Source organism: Schistocerca piceifrons, chromosome 4, assembly GCF_021461385.2.
Source record: "Schistocerca piceifrons isolate TAMUIC-IGC-003096 chromosome 4, iqSchPice1.1, whole genome shotgun sequence".
Classification (NCBI taxonomy): domain Eukaryota; kingdom Metazoa; phylum Arthropoda; class Insecta; order Orthoptera; family Acrididae; genus Schistocerca; species Schistocerca piceifrons.
In genome coordinates this window covers 573,706,979-573,720,476 of record NC_060141.1, presented here as the reverse complement: position 1 = coordinate 573,720,476, position 13,498 = coordinate 573,706,979, and the positions used below count along the sequence as shown (strand labels likewise).

Below are 13,498 nucleotides of genomic sequence, written 5' to 3'. Positions count from 1 at the left end.
TTCATCTCCGAATAACTACTGCAACCTACATCCTTCTGAATCTGCTTACGGTATTCATCTCTTGATCTCCCTCTACGATTTGTACCCCACACACTTCCCTCAAATACTAAAATGGTCCGGCAGGGGTGAAGAGCGGTTCTAGGCACTACAGTCTGGAACCGCGCGACCGCTACGGTCACAAGTTCGAATCCTGCCTCGGGCATGGCTGTGTGTGTTGTCCTTAGGTTAGTTAGGCTTAAGTAGGTCTAAGTTCTAGGAAACTGATGACATCGGAAGTTAAGTCCCACAGTGCTCAGAGCCATTTGAACTAAAATGGTGATCGCTTGATGTCTCAGAATGTGTCCTACAAACCAGTCACTTCTTTTGTTCAAGTTGTGCCACACATTTATTGTCTCCCCAGTTCTATTCAGTATCTCCTCATTAGTTACGGGATCTACCCATCTAATCTTCAACATTGTTCTGTAGCACCAGTTTTCGAAAGCTTCCACTTTCTTCTTTTCTAAACTACACTCCTGGAAATTGAAATAAGAACACCGTGAATTCATTGTCCCAGGAAGGGGAAACTTTATTGACACATTCCTGGGGTCAGATACATCACATGATCACACTGACAGAACGACAGGCACATAGACACAGGCAACAGAGCATGCACAATGTCGGCACTAGTACAGTGTATATCCACCTTTCGCAGCAATGCAGGCTGCTATTCTCCCATGGAGACGATCGTAGAGATGCTGGATGTAGTCCTGTGGAACGGCTTGCCATGCCATTTCCACCTGGCGCCTCAGTTGGACCAGCGTTCGTGCTGGACGTGCAGACCGCGTGAGACGACGCTTCATCCAGTCCCAAACATGCTCAATGGAGGACAGATCCGGAGATCTTGCTGGCCAGGGTAGTTGACTTACACCTTCTAGAGCACGTCGGGTGGCACGGGATACATGCGGACGTGCTTTGTCCTGTTGGAACAGCAAGTTACCTTGCCGGTCTAGGAATGGTAGAACGATGGGTTCGATGACGGTTTGGATGTACCGTGCACTATTCGGTGTCCCCTCGACGATCACCAGTGGTGTACGGCGGCCAGTGTAGGAGATCGCTCCCCACACCATGATGCCGGGTGTTGGCCCTGTGTGCCTCGGTCGTATGCAGTCCTGATTGTGGCGCTCACCTGCACGGCGCCAAACACGCATACGACCATCATTGGCACCAAGGCAGAAGCGACTCTCATCGCTGAAGACGACACGTCTCCATTCGTCCCTCCATTCACGCCTGTCGCGACACCACTGGAGGCGGGCTGCACGATGTTGGGGCGTGAGCGGAAGACGGCCTAACGGTGTGCGGGACCGTAGCCCAGCTTCATGGAGACGGTTGCGAATGGTCCTCGCCGATACCCCAGGAGCAACAGTGTCCCTAATTTGCTGGGAAGTGGCGGTGCCGTCCCCTACGGCACTGCGTAGGATCCTACGGTCTTGGCGTGCATCCGTGCGTCGCTGCGGTCCGGTCCCAGGTCGACGGGCACGTGCACCTTCCGCCGACCACTGGCGACAACATCGATGTACTGTGGAGACCTCACGCCCCACGTGTTGAGCAATTCGGCGGTACGTCCACCCGGCCTCCCGCATGCCCACTATACGCCCTCGCTCAAAGTCTGTCAACTGCACATACGGTTCACGTCCACGCTGTCGCGGCATGCTACCAGTGTTAAAGACTGCGATGGAGCTCCGTATGCCACGGCAAACTGGCTGACACTGACGGCGGCGGTGCACAAATGCTGCGCAGCTAGCGCCATTCGACGGCCAACACCGCGGTTCCTGGTGTGTCCGCTGTGCCGTGCGTGTGATCATTGCTTGTACAGCCCTCTCGCAGTGTCCGGAGCAAGTATGGTGGGTCTGACACACCGGTGTCAATGTGTTCTTTTTTCCATTTCCAGGAGTGTATTTATCGTCCATGTTTCACTTCCATACCTGGCTACACTCCAGACAAATACCTTCAGAAAGAACTTCCTGACAAATCTATATTCGATGCTAACAAATTACTCTTCTTCAGAAACGCTTTTTTTGCCATTGCCAATCCACGTTTTGTATCCTCCCTACTTCGGTCGTCATCAGTTACTTTGCTGCCCAAGCAGCAAAACTCATCCACTACTTTAAGTGCCTCGCTTCTTAATCCGATTCCCTTAGCATTACCTGATTTAATACGACTCATTCCATTGTCCTTGTTTCGCTTTTGTTGATGTCATCGTATATCCTCGTGTCAAGACACTGTCCATTCCGCTCAACTGCTCTTCCAAGTCCTTTGCTGTCTCTGGCAGAATTACAATGTCATCGACAAAACTAATTTTTTTAAAATTTCTACTCCAAATTTTTCTTTCGCTTCCTTTACTTCTTGCTCAATGCACAGACCGTATAACATAGGGGATAGGCCACAACCCTGTCTCACTCCCTTCTCAGCCACCGCTTCCCTTTCATGCCCCTCGACCCTTATAACTGCCGTCTTGCTTCTATACAAGTTGTAAATAGCCTTTCCCTCCCTGTATTTTACCACTGCCACCTTCAGAATTTGAAAGGGAGTATTCCAGTCAACATTATTAAAAGCTTTCTCTAAGTCTACAAATGCTATAAATGTAGCTTGGTCTTTCCTTAGCCTACCTTCAAAGATAAGTCGTAGAGTCAGTACTGCCTCGCGTGTTTCTGCGTTTTTGCGAAATCCAAACTGATCTTCCTCGAGGTCGTCTTCTAACAGTTTTTCCATTCTTCTACAAAGAACTGCTTTCTTTAGAACTTGAATTATTACGTTCTTCTTGAAGTCTAAGGGTATTTAGCCTATCTCATACATCTTGCACACCAGATGGAAGAGTCTTATCATGGCTGGCTCTTCTGACGCCGTCAGTAAGTAGTTTTGACGGAATATCGTCTACTCTTGGGACCTTGTTTCGAGTCTGTGGCTAGTGTTAACGCTTAGAAGAGATATAAGGTTGTTTTGTTGCACAAAATACGAAACAAAACACAAAGTAGAATTAACAAGGAAAGGAGATTGTGGGATACTGTATCATAGGACGCGTCTTAAGGACAGACACTTTAATGACAGAGGGAGCAGCGAATAACAAAAATTATGGAAGAATTGAAAGATTGGAAAATTTCGTCCTTATGCTGTTGTAAATTAATACAAATATTTGTAAACTATTAATTAGTCCGCTGTTTCTCCAGTAGTATCTACTGTGTTAGTGGTGACTGATGACACTGGCGGTAGTAAATATAACAAGATGAAGAAACTAGAAAAGTTATGACAGAAAGCGTCTGCTGCATCAAGCTAACTGAAAAACAACAGCAGAACTGCCATTTTCCTGATATGTGATTAGAAAGTTAACCACTGCTAAATGTAGGTGACGAGATGGTGTTGAAAACTACCACGCTCAGATTTATCGTTATGTTCTACTTCTTTCCTTCCAGAATGAAAATTCTGCGTGAGCTAATAAGTTATCCTCCCTAATATTTTCATGAACCACCATTAATCACTCGACAGACACTGCTGGATCATGTCCTCCCCTGGTTTTCCCCTTTCCAGGTGGTACGGTCTTTTGCTAAATGCATCCGCTGTGCTATTGCATTTTTCTGATGCCGTCTGTCCACCTTCCACTACGTCGAAGTTTCTGTCCCGTCTTCTCTCTGCGGATCCAGCAAAGAACTTTCTTGATTCATTCGCCTGGCTAAATGTCCTGCCTACCTCCGTATCCTTTCCATGACATTCATAATTACGTCTCCAACTCCAATCTATTCCCTATTGGACTGTTTATCTCCCAGTATCTCCTAGTGACCACCATCACAGACCTCACCTTCCCTTACTGAACCATTTTCAGTTTTTGAATGACATTTGCACTGTAAGCCCCCGTTCGCTGCCATGGGTCAAAAGTGGTTGTATCTTCTCAGTTTCAGACGGGAGTTTAGTATTAAAAACTCTGTTTTCCTAATTAGTCCAGTCCATTTTCATTCTAATGTTTAATTGTTTTCCTGTCCATCCAGTTATTGTCTTTAGCCGCCCTAGTTACCGTGTTAATTAGTATAATTTTCCTTTTAGATGTATTCCTAGGACATTAATTTATTTTTATTGCAACTGAGTTAGAGGTCTTAGGTTTTTCAAATTCGCTCTATTAAATTCTTCCATTCATTGTTGCAGTTTATCTTCAGTAGAGAGAAGCAGTTATGTTCTAATAACATAACACACGTGTTTAAAATGAAATAGGGTTTCATCGAAATCAAAAAAGTGCACAAACTGACCAACGGATGGTGCTTCATATGATAGACAAGCAATTAACAGTTATAACAACTGATGTTTAGCAAAGGCGACGTTCTTTTTAAGACATCCTCAGTATATCGGCCGTCATTCAGCAACAATACCTGTAGCTGAGGAGCAATGTTGTGAACAGCACTGTACGGCATGCCAGTGGGTATGCCGTCGAATGTTGTTTCACAGCATCCTTAATGAAGTCGGAAGTCGGACGATCACGGTAGGCTTGCGACTTCAGGCAACCCCGCAACCATAACCACACGGATTGGTATCTGAGAACCTGGGAGGTCAAGCGTGACAAAAGTGGAGGCTCAGCAACAGATCCTCACCAAACGAAGTGCGCAAGAGGTCTTTTACTGGTGTAGCAATATGGGGTGGAGCGCCGTCGTGCATATGTACACATAGGTACAACATGTCGGCGTACGTTGCACCCATAACGCCGACAATCTGAAAGGTAGTACCCCACAGTGCCAGTTTTCGCACTCGTTTTTGGTTTCAATAAAACTCCATGTCATTTCAGGCATGTATGTCAATGTTTAATTCTCTATCTACATTACTCGATGAATTAGAGCGTTTTCAAACGTTAAAGGACTTTTGGATCACCTTGCATCTCTTCTTCGTTTTCTCTATTTAAAGATCTGAAAACTCCATCTGGAGTTACAGAGAGTAGCTTTGGTAATATGGAGTCCCCTTGCTCCTCGCAATCATCATTTCCGCATTTCTCACTATTCCAACGAAATTTTGTCTGACATAAAGTATATTCCGATGAGTCAAAACATTTTGACTACCTGCTTAATAGCGTGTTGGTCCGCCTTTGGAAAGCTAAAAAGCAGTGAATCTGCGTGGCATGGATTTCACAAATCCATAGTAGGTTTCCAGAAATATGTGGCACCAGATGTCTTATGCGTAGTTCACAATATTGCCATAAATTACGGACCGGTGCTTTGTGGAGGCAGGGCTGGTGCCCGATAGCGTTACAGATGCGTTCCTTCGGGTTCACATCAAGCGATGTTGGTGTCCAAGACGTCATCTTCCTCGAACAAGATTCTGGCCGCCGCCGTTAGTGAAGATATAAAGCATGAAATGATGCAGGCTCAAAATGGTCCAAATGGCTCTGAGCACTATGGGACTTAACTGCTGAGGTCATCAGTCCCCTAGAACTTAGAACTACTTAAACCTAACTAACCTAAGGACATCACACATATCCATGCCCGTGGCAGGATTCGAACCTGCGACCGTAGCGGTCGCGCGGCTCCAGACTGTAGCGCCTAGAACCGCTCGGCCACTCCGGCCGACAATGATGTAAGCAATCAACAATAAAGTTAACGCTACCCACTGCTCTCATGATGCCCTCGATTATTACCACAAGTCCCATTGAAGCTCAGTTGAGTGCCCCGATTAGCAAAATGCGGCCCCCGTCGGCCTACATCCGTTGAACGGCGCACGTTTAGAGTGTGGATGACCTTGCATCCCGACAATACTATCGTCCCGTTGCAACAAGAAAAGTGATTCATCGGACTAGGCGCCACGTTTCCATTGATACATCAGCCAATCTCGTACACTGGCCAATCTCGATGAGCCCATGCCCAATGAAAAAGTAATTGACGATTTTGTTGGGACAAAACGGGAAGACCTAAGGGTCATATTCTGTGGAGCGTCATGTTCAGTAACACGTGCATGAACCAGCAAGGTACTAGTTGAACAGTGGATTGTTAAACACCTGTTCCTGCACCAGCATTGTACTGTGTCGTCGGATCTGCCACTGGTCGCCGCCTATCCTGGTTCACAGAGTTGGCAAGCGCTGGACCCGCACGTTCTGTGATGAGGACTGGACGTCCAAATCTTTGTCATCTACTGGCAGTTTCAGTTTAACTACAGGATGGTCATAATCAAACTTCGGGCGTAGATCGAAAACTATTTACCGTATGGGCACCAAACTTTATAGGAATGTTGTTCAGACTGTGCGCTGCAGTATTCGCGTTGTTAGTAGTGTTAGTGTCATGACTTACCGTTAGACATGGGTACCGGTACTTCGACATAGGGTTGGAACACAAGCATCAGTGTGCATTACAGCTACATACAGTCAATATGGGTCTGGACAAGGGGAGCACGGCTTTACTCATAAAGCTCTTGTACCAAAAGAACAGCATTGCTGCTGCTTTTCGCGAATATCGACGCGTTAAAGGAATATGCCAATTGCGCCACGAATTGTTGAAAACGTTACTGTTCCCATGGCTGAGAATGCTGGACGCAATTTGCGATCTTGATGCAGTGCAGGGACTATGTCACGACAGCTGAACATTCCATGGTCCATAGTTCTAAAAGTGCGGCGAACAGTTGTGAAATGGTATCTGTAGTGCAGTCCAAAGCTCTCGTGGAGATAGTCGTCACATTGAGCAACGATTGCAACCTGAAACGCAATCATGGCACGGATAAATGTTACTCTCCCCGTCACCGTATATCTGCGCTTGTGTAATTCCTTTTCTGATTTGCAAGTGGCCCATAGTTATTTATTCATTTCTGTAAGCGCCTTATTCTTTGGAGAGGTAAAAATTAATATTTTTAATGTGGTTAATGTCGAATGTCTGGTACATTAAGGTAATGAGGCAGACGGATCTATCGTTCTTATCCCCTTAATTCTGAAGTAGAACATTACCGCACGTTTTGGTTTTTAGTAATTGTTTCACTCCACGATATACGGTAAATATTTTTATAAGTATTCATATTTGTTGGAAATATAGCATCTGTCATAATCTGACAGTGCTTTCCTTTTCTCCCTACTTCAAATAGTTTTATATACACTATGTGATCAAAAGTATCCGGGCACCCTCAAAAACATTCATTTTTCATATTAGATGCATTGTGCTGCCACCTACTGCCAGGTACTCCATATCAGCGACCTCAGCAGTCAATAGACATCGTGAGAGAGCAGAATGGGGCCCTCCGCGGAACTCAAGGACTTCGAACGTGGCCAGGTGACCGGGTGTCACTTGTGTCATACGTCTGTACGGGAGATTTCCACACTCCTAAACATCCCTAAGTTCACTGTTTCCGATGTCACAGTGAAGTGGAAACGTTAAGGGATACGAACAGCACAAAAGCGTACAGGCCGACCTCATCTGTTGGCTGACAGAAACCGCCAACAGTTGAAGAGGGTCATAATGTGTAATAGGCAGACATCTATCCAGACCGAAACTTCCTGGCAGATTAAAACTGTGTGCCGGAGCGAGACTCGAACTCGAGACCTTTGCCTTTCGCGGGCAAGTGCTCTACCAACTGAGCTACCCAAGCGCGACTCACGCCCCGTCTTCACAGCTTTAATTCCACCAGTTCCTCGTCTCCTACCTTCCAAACTTCGCAGAAGCTCTCCTGCATACCTTGCAGAACTAGGTACTGGCGGAATTAAAGCTGTGAGGACGGGGCGTGAGTCGTGCTTGGGTAGCTCATTTGGTAGAGCAATTGCCCGCGAAAGGCAAAGGTCCTGAGTTCGAGTCTCGGTCCGGCACACAGTTTAATCTACCAGGAAGTTTCATATCAACGCACACTCTGCTGTAGAGTGAAAATTTTATTCTGGAAACATCCCCTGGGCTGTGGCTAAGCCATATCTCCGCAATATCCTTTCTTCCAGGAGTGCTATTTCTGGCCGGCCGAAGTGGCCGTGCGGTTAAAGGCGCTGCAGTCTGGGACCGCAAGACCGCTACGGTCGCAGGTTCGAATCCTGCCTCGGGCATGGATGTTTGTGATGTCCTTAGGTTAGTTAGGTTTAACTAGTTCTCAGTTCTAGGGGACTAATGACCTCAGAAGTTGAGTCCCATAGTGCTCAGAGCCATTTGAACCATTTTTTTGCTATTTCTGCAAGGTATGCAGGAGAGCTTCTGCGAAGTTTGGAAGGTAGGAGACGAGGAACTGGTGGAATTAAAGCTATGAGGACGGGGTGTGAGTCGTGCTTGGGTAGCTCAGTTGGTAGTGCAACTGCCCGCGAAAGGCGTAGGTCCCGAGTTCGAGTCTCGATCCGGCACACAGTTTCAATCTGCCAGGAAGTTTAATATCAGCGCACACTCCGCTGCAGAGTGAAAATTCCAGTCCATCCAGACCATCACACAGGAATTCCAAACTGCATCAGGATCCACTACAAATACTATGACAGTTAGGCGGGAGGTGACAAACTTGGATTTCATAATCGAGCAGCTGCTCATAAGCCACACATCACACCGGTAAATGCCAAACGACGCCTCGCTTGGTGTAAGGAGCATAAACATTGGGCGATTGAACAGTGGAAAAACGGTACACAATGTGGCGATCCGATGGCAGGGTGTGGGTATGGCGAATGCCCGGTGAACGTCATCTGCCAGCGTGTATAGTGTCAACAGTAAAATTCGGAGGCGATGTTATGGTGTGGTCGTGTTTTTCATGGAGGAGCTTACAACCCTTATTGTTTTGAGTGGCACTATCACAGCACAGGTCTGCATTGATGTTTTAAGCACCTTCCTGCTTCCCACTGTTGAAGAGCAATTCAGGGATGGCGATTGCATCTTTCACTGCGCTCGAGCACTTATTCATAATGCACGGCCTGTGGCGGAGTGGTTACACGATAAAAACATTCCTGTAATGGACTGACTTGCACAGAGTCCTGACCTGAATTCTGTAGAACACCTTTGGGATGTTTTGGAACGCTGACTTCGTGCCAGGCCTCACCGACTGACATCGATACCTCTCCCGAGTGCAGCATTGCGAGAAGAATGGGCTGCCATTCCCCAAGAAACCTTCCAGCACCTGATTGAACGTATGCCTGCGAGAGTGGAAGCAGTCGTCAAGGGTAAGGGTGGGCGAACACCATATTGAATTCCAGCATTACCGATGGAGGGCGCCACGAATTTGAAAGTCATTTTCAGCCAGGTGTCCGGAAACTTTTGAACGCATAGTGTAAATGTGTGGTTAGTGATTCTATTTCTGAAACTCTGCCATGTTTCGTGTAAAAAGATTCGATTCATATAGCGAGTGCAGGAAAGGAGCGTACCTGCCGCTGGCGTCGTCCAGGAACTCGACGATGGCGTTGCGGAAGTTGGCGGCGGTGCTGGAGTCTGACCAGAAGATGGAGCCGTCGGGCGCCGTCTCCACGCCGTTGGGCAGCCCGGGCCTCCTGCCGGCGATCGTCTCGTTCACCGACACCAGCTGCCACGACTGCCCTGTGTGGATCCGACGTAGCGCGTCAAATCATAGGCATCGTGTTTGGAGAGCTAAGCTGCGGCTACTTAGGAACACTGTCTGAGAAAACGTATACGGGACACTCCTATGTAACGTGGAATCGACCACTACATTGCTGAGCCGGGAGGGGGGGGGGGGGGGGGGGTGAAGAGCGATGAATGGGGAAAGAGGGGAAACGGCCCGCCACACATTGGGCCAACCCGCTTCAAAACCTGGACGGCATATGAAAAAAATCTTGCGTAGATTGCACTGGTGCATACTTGCCCTATGTTGTGGTGTTATTTCAGTCTCAAGTCGATATGGTACGTGCTGTAACAGTTGATGGTAAACAGTGAATCGGAGAACGATACATTTTTCAGATATTGTTTGTGTGACCTGCGATGTATTAGACAGCGATCCTGCCTGTCAGGATAAAATAATATGGGTACCACTGCAGAAGGGATATTTACGACATTTTTAACCGATGTAATGACGAATACTGACTTTAAAATAAACTGCTGCCGATATTACCCGAAATCGTTGGGTACAAAAATTTCCTTTGCGTGGCTCCATTTTTGTAAATGACTCTCCCACTATGACTCTCACACTACCTTAATAGTATAGTTAAGGCGACCAAATGTGGTTGAGTGCACATATTTGCACTTTTCAGTTGTATGTGATTTTTCTACTGAGTGGCACTGCCACGCGGTAAAAGTGGATCCTCATTATTACAATTATCTCATAAACTATTATCTGCAGAGAAAAATGTCATTAGGGTCTCCTGGAGAATTATTGTGGAGCTATTCGGAATCGAAATCATATTTTTTTCGGATATTGTCAACTAATTTTCTTAAAAGACAAAAATTTCTCCGAGCAATATTGTTTTTTCTGCAAGATACTGCAGAATTATTCAAATATTGTACAGAGAACGCTAGCACTATAACATATCTATCAAGAATTCTGAAAAAGATGTATATTTCTCGGAAGTTGGGTGCCAGCTTCACCGGACTCACAATATTCTACAGTAACGCCCGATGCTGACATCAGTCCACGTAGTTTCGATGCATGGATATGCCACAATTGAAACTGGTCCGTTGCCGATTGGTAAGCTATCTAAAGATGCGCAGGAAACTTTTTAAGGATACCCGGCGTTACCGATAAGATTTTACTCGAAAATATTCCAATGAAAATACGATGCATGTCATTTTCAATCGACTTCTGCCGCCTTCGGATCCGTTCATCTCGAGAGCCGAGAAAATGACAATTGAAGAAGAGAAACAGATGCCACCTGAGGCGAAAGGTATGCTTTTCGAACCATCTCCCAGCGGACAAATCGACAGTGACTCTTCTGAAAGCAATAATGATACAGATGACTATGATTTCGATTTAAAAATGTAAAATATCGAATAAAACTTTTCAGTACGGCAATTTCGACTTCTAATTCGTTAGCAGCGACCTCACAATACCTTATACCTGAAGTATGTAGTTTTTGATCCGCCAAACTGGATTCGCCATTTTGAATTTTGTAATTCCGACATCGATTCCCAATCAGCGACCCAAAGAATCTAAAAAGAATGCAGTTTTGAAGAATTTTATATCTATTTTTCTATTATGTCCAGGTTTTGAAGCGAGCTGGCCCACTGCGCGTCAGTATAAAACAAGCTGGTGTGTTGTGTTGTCAGTAGAGAAGCGGTAAGAGCAGAATGGGTCGTTCAGCAGAGGCCAATGACTTCGGACGTGGACTGCCATTGGATGCCACTTGAGTAATGAATCAGGCAGGGACATTTCAGTCCTTCTACAGGGTGGGAGAGAATTCTTATTAAAATTAGCTTATAACTTTTTTAATACTTAACGAATTTTGTGGAATCAAAAAACATTTTGTTCCTTACAATGGTAGAATTGCTATGCATTTCTAAAATTCGACATAAGCACCACCATTATCTACCAGCTTCTCTAAAAGGATGTGGATGTTTGCGACAGACTTCTGCAGATAATTCAGCAGTACGTTTCCAAGAGCTTCGCGAATTCGCTCCTCCAGTTCATTAACAGTATTTGGTTTTGTATGTTAAACGACTTCTTTCGCCCATCACCACAGGAATAAATTGCAGGGAATTAGCTCAGGAAACCTTGCTGCCATTCAAGGGGGTCCTGGCCAGCGTCCTGGAAAATGGGTGTCGAGCCACGCGCTTACAGGTTATGCGAAGTGAGGCAGGACCACATCTTGCGCAACGATTAGGTCACTGCAATTGTCCCATGTGGGTATAATACCGTGAATATAATTTTCAAGCACATCAAGGTACCATTTTGTATTCATTGTGCCCCGAATGAGATATGGGTCCAAACTTTTGTGAATGTCATGCCGCACTACACACTGACCTTCGGGCGATGTTAGCTTTGTATGACAACCACCCTCGGACCCGTTATTACCCAATGATAACAATTGTGCCGGTTAACATCCCCCTCCTCCTCCTCCACCAACATGAAACACGGCTTCATCTGAACACAGGACATTATCAAAAATATCGGACCAGTCTACATATGAACCAAGCATCATCTCCTCATATTCCACCTGATGATCGCAGTCTTCCGGTGATAATTCCTGGCAGGAATGTGGTTTGCAGGGACAAAATTCAACTCCTTCTTCAGAACAGTTTGGACTGTGTGTCAGGTGAAACCACTTTTGCGAGATGCCTGCCTGTGTAACTTCTGCGGACTCTAATTTCTGAGGACTTCGAGTAAACTTTTTCTGAACCATTTGCACATTTTGCTGCGCTCTGGAATAACATCTGATACAGAACATGCGAGCATTGGCAATTCCTTGTGCTCGTTGCATCTACCAAGGCACGAGGTCATTTCACACTTAATCACCATCTCTATACTTGTACCACGGACCGCCATACTTCGTACTGGGATGCCAGCTGGGTCTGCTCACGCAAAGTTTGGCGTTGCGCCGCGATTCTCCACTGATATATGCACTGACATAAGTGAGATATAATGTAATAATTCTACACTCGTGCTCATAAATTAAGGATAATGCTGATACATGGTGAAACAACGCTCTGGTGGGCGGTTTGCAGGTTTAAATCACCTCGGGTTATGATCATGCGGTGCATTTGACCTGTTGTCGCACGGTGGCTCTGGCAGCAGTCCACATACGCAGGTGTGTTGGTGCATGTCAGAGTACGGTGCAGCGAGTAAGTGTGCAGACGTTTTCAGAAGTGCTAATGTTGAGTGTGTGTTGAAAATGGCTCGAAGAACACATATTGATGACGTTATGAGGGTAGAATACTAGGGCAACTGGAGGCTAATCAAACACAGCAGGTCGTAGCACAGGCCCTCCGTGTGCCACAAAGTGTGATCTCAAGATTATGGAAACGATTCCAGGCGCTACAGTGCGGGACGTCTACAGTGTACAACACCACAAGAAGACCGATATCTCACCATTAGTGGCCGCAGACGGCCACGGATTATTGCAGGTAGCCTTGCTCGGGACCATACTGTAGCCACTGGAACAGTTGTCTCCAGACACACAGTCTACAGACTGAACAGACATGGTTTATTCGCCCGGAGACCTGCAAGGTGTATTCCACTGACCCCTGGTCACAGGAGAGCCCGTAAAGCCTGGTGTCAAGAACACTGTACATGGTCATTGGAACAGTGGTCCCATGTTATGTTCACGGACGAGTCCAGGTATAGTCTGAACAGTGATTCACGCCGGGTTTTCATTTGGCGTGAACCAGGAACCAGATACCAACCCCTTAACGTCCTTGAAAGGGACCTGTATGGTTGTCGTGGTTTGATGGTGTGGGGTGGGATTATGATTGGTGCACGTACACCTCTGCATGTAACAGGTCAGCTGTATCGGGACGTCATTTGCACCAGTATGTCCGCTTTTTCAGCTAGATGATAACGCACGGCCCCACCGAGCTGCCATCGTGGAGGAGTACCTTGAAACAGAAGATATCAGGCTAATGGAGTGGCCTGCCTGTTCTCCAGACGTAAAACCCATCGAGCACGTCTAAGGATGCTCTCG

At 46.4% G+C, this 13,498-nt stretch overlaps 1 protein-coding gene across 1 annotated transcript in view; it reads right to left on the bottom strand.

Moving 5' to 3' along the window:
- The window catches only part of LOC124796168 (adipocyte plasma membrane-associated protein-like), a 121,865-nt gene that overhangs the window by 70,060 nt on the left and 38,307 nt on the right, over positions 1-13,498 (bottom strand). Inside the window, exon 4 of the mRNA XM_047260259.1 lies at positions 9,299-9,467. Within this exon, the coding sequence (XP_047116215.1) occupies positions 9,299-9,467 (169 nt within the window). The remainder of the gene's footprint in view (positions 1-9,298; positions 9,468-13,498) is intronic.